This window comes from Diospyros lotus, chromosome 12 (assembly GCF_014633365.1).
Source record: "Diospyros lotus cultivar Yz01 chromosome 12, ASM1463336v1, whole genome shotgun sequence".
Taxonomy (NCBI): Eukaryota; Viridiplantae; Streptophyta; class Magnoliopsida; order Ericales; family Ebenaceae; genus Diospyros; species Diospyros lotus.
In genome coordinates, this window is record NC_068349.1 from 11,641,696 (window position 1) to 11,647,489 (window position 5,794).

The following is a 5,794-nucleotide window of genomic DNA, read 5'->3' on the forward strand; positions in this document are numbered from 1 at the left end:
CGTGAGGTGACTTGTTTATTTGAGAGATCTCACCAATTTATTCTACCCTCTAGCTTCTTTGTTTACCCACTAGACCACGCTTCTTTGCTAATTCACTTTTCTTGCTAATTTTTGCTTCTCATTCGTCTATTCTCCTGCTTTCTTATCTAATAGTGTTATTATTCTTTATTATTATAATTATTATTTTATCTACTAAAATAGCTTAGATGATTTTCGTCATGAAAATCCTCTAGCACGCTTATCCTAAAAATCACGCTACAACAATTACAAAATTGAAAATAATATAATTTAAAATATCTACATCAAATAAAAACAAAAAGGCTTAAGTATAAAAATGTTCTTCAACTTTGACATTTTGGCCATGTGACACCTCAACTCATATTTTGATCTATTGTATTTTTTAACTGTCTAATTTTACAATAATTAAATAGTTTTTTGTCTGCATGATTGTACACGTTGCATGAGTGAACAGAGGGGTCAGTTTTGCTAATAATTATGTTGCAAGTGTCTTTGATGCGCTGCGCTTGCATATATTCTATCCCTTCTCTCCTAATTTTTTGGGTGCACAAGAGGATCCTCTCGTTTTTAAACTTTTGTAGGCCTGTGTGTGGTTGGAAAATTAACAGGTCACAAGGCAAGAGGCCAGAGGCAAGAGGGGGCTTTGGAGTCACAAATGGTTCTCACCTGAATCCATCAAAGATTCGACAAGAATCGGTTTGATAACATTGAAATGGAGGAGTTGTCGTACCATTTACATCAAATTGCAATATATCCTCTAAATTCTTTGCTTTTAATTAATTTACGCAAATTCCAATGTGTGGTGGGCTTGATAAACTAGAACATGCAGCATCCTGCAGGAATGCAACGAAGAAGGGTACTGAATCTGAACTTGGTGGGATGCAGCTTCCTGTTCCTACTAAATTTGGTATCACCCTTCACCGTCACCTGTTTATTGCTCAAGTCTACTGTGTACTCCCTCAATCCTGCAAGTTACGTACAAAAAATTCCCCAAGTTTTTAAGGTTTTTGGAATCAATCCATGTTGAATCACAATAATGTAATCACTTCTCACCGCTCATCCTGGCTATAACTTGGGAGGCTCGTCGAAGGCAATAAGCACAGCCAAGGTTGGCACTTATTACTATGACCTGAACCTGCACATCAAACCAACAAAAGAACACACACACACACATAACTCTCACTAGATGGACATATACGATAATTTATAAATCAGAAATTTGGGTCTGGGTTTATTGGTATTCTTGAGAAAATTTGGGCTTATTATAAGCCCAAACATGTGCACTGCGTACAGTTATGGATATGCAAAATAACCCACAACCACGCGCACTAGATAGACAAACAAAAATCTGTGTGAGTTTTGTCTTTTTCATTTGAATGGATTGATCATGTACATACTTTCTTCATCACTAGGATTGTGATGGCCCAAAAAGAATTAAAAATGTAAAACTCTGAACTAAAACGAATGTGGCTCACCCAGATTCCATGTTTTTGAGTAAATCACAGGAGGATTGTGATTGCCATGACTCATGAAACGAAGCAAAGCTGGTGATAACAGAGTCACAAATGCTAGCACAAGAACTTACCGAGGGTAACGTAAGATTCTCAGCATGCATGAGAGCTTGTTTTCTGACTTTCCCCATGGCAGCATTCCAACAACCCTCTCTCTCTCTCTCTCTCTCTCTCCCTTCTTCCTTGTTAGAGGAGGAGATTGTTCTTCTTCGCCGCCTCAACTGAGAGCCGGTCTCCTCTATATATAACCGGTGTATGGTTGGGAACAAGTAAAAGTTAGGAGCTTCAAATAAAAAAAGAAAAATGAGAAAATAACTAAATTCAACTTCGAGCTTTGTCAGCAAAACAATTTTGTAATATATAGCAATGCGACACCCAACTGTTTGTTCAAGACACGTCTCTAATTAACCATTAAGAATGATACATTATCCACAAACGTTAACAATGGTATATTATTCAGTAAGATGAGGCTAATAATTAATCTATGGAATATAGTAAAGAACAGTTTGGCGGATTTGGCAAGCTGTAGCCACCAAAACTAACCTATGATTGCTGCACCGTGGGCTACTTTTTACCCAACCTTCAACTAATGCCTCTAGACAATGTATTATCTTATTAAGCCAAGATGACCAAGGAATTTATTAATGGTTGATTACAGTTAAAAGCTCTGGCGGCCTGGAAAATGGGTATGGAGATTTTGATATTTTAGTTCATGGGAAAGGCTCTCCATTTTGATATTTTAATATTAATTTTGAGAATAATTATCTACTACTCTGTCCATGCACAATTAAATTCCACATATTTCATCATTGTTACTATGGAGCAGAGGAGATTACAATGATCTCTGAAACATACAGAAGTTGCACATGCTTTCTCAAAATACAACTGCACAAGGGACAATGAGTTCAGACCTAAATCATAGTAATTGTAGTCTCGTGCACCTTCAAGAAATTGTGACCTGGTTCAATGGAAGGTTCTGTACTGTTGAGTTGGATCAAGTAACATGAGTAGTCTCCTCCTTTCCTGCAACCACATTGAAGAGCAGCCCCGAGGTGTCTGGAGATAGTCCTCTGGCGCTTAAATTGGTTGAGGTAAACCTAGTTGCAAAATCATGGTGAGCTCAAGATTAATGTCCACTGAAATATGGTAGGAAAGACGTAAAGAAGAAGAAGAAGATGATGATCCTGTTTATAAAAAAGTTACCTGCCTAGAGCTTCGTTTTGCCTTTGTTGCTATATTTTGTCAATTAGATCCTTATTTTTTCAATGAGCATCGTGTGCGCTAAGGTTTTGCTGAGATGACTAGTGAACATGGTGCATCAGTGGGGTCTTACTCCCGCTCATCCCCCCTTATAATTAATTGAGTGCGATTTTGTTCACCCCTTTAACGGGGTGACCATCACCCTCAATGATTTTGAGGGTAAAACAATAACAGAACGGTAATCAAAATTATCTCATGTATAGCACTCCTTATAATTAGAGCATTGTGGAGTTATTAGTGTCCGGAGGATGACAGGTACGGGTATGCACCCTTACCCAAACTTACTTCTTCCTTCTTTGCATAAGCATATACACTTTTGAAAAATAAACTACAGATAGAAGAGGGAGTACTGTAGGGGCTCACTTTTGGAGTGGAAATACCCCTCGTGATTCAATTTGAGAAGCAGACCTCTTGCATACAATAGACCCATTTAAAACTTTTCTAAGCATGAAAATCCTTGCTAGATCTGTAAGACATCCATGACTACAAGATACAACGTCCAATCATTAATCAGTTTTAAACTGGGCACCAAAAATCTCAGTAAATGTCATTTCCTGTGCCTACAGAGGAGAACCTGCTATAGTTTCCATTATCCTAACTAGCCTTCTTAGCATCTAAATTGTATGCTATTTGGATTTTAGGCTTTTTAGCAATCAACTTCTCTCGTTATTTTCTTCTTTTTTGTATAGGGTCTGCCCCTTTGAAGCTTTTTCTATTATATTACTTCAGAAAAAAATTGAAACAAAGAGGAGGAATTACTAAGTTTCCACATGCAAACTTCTAAAACATCACAGAATATTATGATCAATCTAGTGACGCGGGCATTGTGTACTCTATGTTGGCAAATGTATACAAGCCTCTGGTAGCATATGAAGGCTGCAAAATCATGGATTTAAATTCACATTTTGGAGAGCACATGGACGTCAAGATTCAAAAGCCAAATAATTTCATAAAGCAAAGCCATAATATGTTGTATTTTAGAGAATTTTTCTTCACCATCATCGATAAACAATCCAAGCATGCTTCATGTATACATCTTAATACCTTCCGAAATAAATACACCAATTGCAGTTACTTTAAACCTATCGCCTGAAAGATCTTCTGTCCTTTGAGAATGTACCATCTCTTCTGCTCTTCTCCATTATCAGAGCTCGCTCCCTTTCCTTCTCTTTCTTCTCCCTCTTCAACCTTTCTTCTCTCAGCTCTTCCAAAGTCTTCTTCCCCTTACTCTTAGCCGATTCCTTCGCGACTGCACGGTCATCATCATCCTCATCATCTCTTGCTGCATTGCCATCGTCACTCGGCCTCGACAAATACCAGGGCAACTTCACTCCTTTTCCAGCAATCCCATACCCCATCCTATACTTCTCATCTTCCGGCATCACAGTTCTCGGCGCTGCCTCCTTCGCTATCTTCATCCTCTTGAATGCCCCTCTTTCGTCGTCGCCTTTGCCCTCTGCACCGGAAACCGGATCGAAAATCTTGATACCTTCAAACAAATTGATGTGGTTCGTTTTCGGCTTGGATTCAGGTTCTGGTTCAGGAATTGATGACACGGCTGCCGAGGACGGGGCCAAGCCGCGGGCGTGGCGCATCCGCTCGAGGCGGAACTCGGCTTCGCGCTTCCGCGCCTGCTCGCGCTGGACCTGCTCCTCTTTGGCGGCGGCTTCTTCGTCTCGCCGGACTTTCTCTCTGTTCTCGTAGTTGTACACGTTCCATCGCTTCTGAGGAAGAATGTTCAGACCGCCGTGACCTCCCATTGTTGGACGCCAAACACAAGAAATCTGGAAAATCGCCGCAAATACACGCGATTCAATCAACTATTGTAGGGAAAAGAAGAAGAAAAATCGTTTAATTAACTGGTCGAAGGGAAAAGGAAAACCCTAATTCGATAGGAAGTGGGAAAAGAGGCACAGGAGAATTCCAACTACCTGAAAATCAAAAAGTGCGGCTGATCTCTGTCAAAGAAAGATTCCGATTAAGAACAGTGAACTGTGAATCGAATGCAAAGGCGAGAAGATCAATCAAGGCTAACAGGTGAAGGAAGATCACGGAACGACGTGCGAATTTTCCTCCTTTCGATGTGACTTCATATGCGATAAATTTGATGCTTCGCCTTCGTGGTCTGTTGCTTTATATAGGGAGAGGGAATCAGATGGGTCGGCGGAAATTCTATTTATTGATATTCTCATATTTCCGAAATTAAAAATCACAAAACTAAAATTAAATTAAATTGAGATTGCGAAACCAAATTCAAGGCGAATTTAAATTTAAATTTATTTTTTTAAAATAAAAATTTATACAAGTAATTAATCTATAGTTTTAAAATTTAAATAATACAACTTAAATAAATTACAATTTTTTTCATAATTTTAGAAATGAACTAGCATAAACACAAATTCGTAATTTTTATACACCAAATTACTATAAATACACTCTCTTTAAATTGATTTTACATATTGAATAAAATTACACTTAATTGAGTTAATTTGAACTTAATTATCAAAATTAAATAAAATTATAAATTTATAAAAAGATTAAATTATTTTCATGATTAACCTTTTTTTTTATTTAAGTTGATCTTAAACCTTCTTAATTATTCCAATCTTCCCGTTGAGATTATCGATTGCTATGATGCTAGGGTTTATGATTGCACTGTAAAATCTCAAATCTGCACTACCTAGGGTTTAAAATTTTCTATCAATTAGTTGAAGAGACTGATGTTGATCATATAAGTCTCATCCTTCCTTGAATCGATTTCTCCAATTTAGGTATGTTGTTATTTAGATTTCTATATCTATTTTGACAAAGAATATTAGTGATCACATTCATTGCTAAGTTCGATTCAATTTATTTCATTCTATAAAGTTAATTTTGGAGTTTAATTTACTCAAAAAGAAGCATAGACATGGAAGATGCCTCAACCACCTAGGTGTTGTTTGATTAATTTAAAGGTGAAGCACTATCACCATCAATTAAAGACTTATCTCTACACTTCATGTTGT

At 37.5% G+C, this 5,794-nt stretch overlaps 1 protein-coding gene across 3 annotated transcripts; it reads right to left on the reverse strand.

Annotated features, from left to right (window-relative positions):
* Positions 1-702: 702 nt before the first annotated feature.
* Positions 703-4,904, reverse strand: LOC127813934 (uncharacterized). Of its 3 annotated transcripts, none has more exons than XM_052355079.1 (5): positions 4,721-4,904; positions 2,441-4,609; positions 1,604-1,767; positions 1,072-1,153; positions 703-983 (listed from the first exon to the last, which is right to left on the reverse strand). In XM_052355079.1, the coding sequence occupies exon 2, from the start codon at positions 4,547-4,549 to the stop codon at positions 3,872-3,874; it is 678 nt and encodes a 225-aa protein (XP_052211039.1). In that variant the 5' UTR covers positions 4,550-4,609; positions 4,721-4,904; the 3' UTR covers positions 703-983; positions 1,072-1,153; positions 1,604-1,767; positions 2,441-3,871. The 3 variants fall into 3 exon arrangements, with proteins under 3 accessions (XP_052211039.1, XP_052211037.1, XP_052211038.1); XM_052355077.1 differs by having other exon boundaries at positions 2,441-4,573; positions 4,721-4,903; XM_052355078.1 differs by having other exon boundaries at positions 1,604-1,812; positions 2,441-4,573; positions 4,721-4,903.
* Positions 4,905-5,794: the final 890 nt, after the last annotated feature.

Coding starts and splice junctions, on each gene's coding strand:
- LOC127813934 (XM_052355079.1), bottom strand. CDS start 4,549: ATGGGAGGTCACGGCGGTCTGAACATTCTTCCTCAGAAGCGATGGAAC.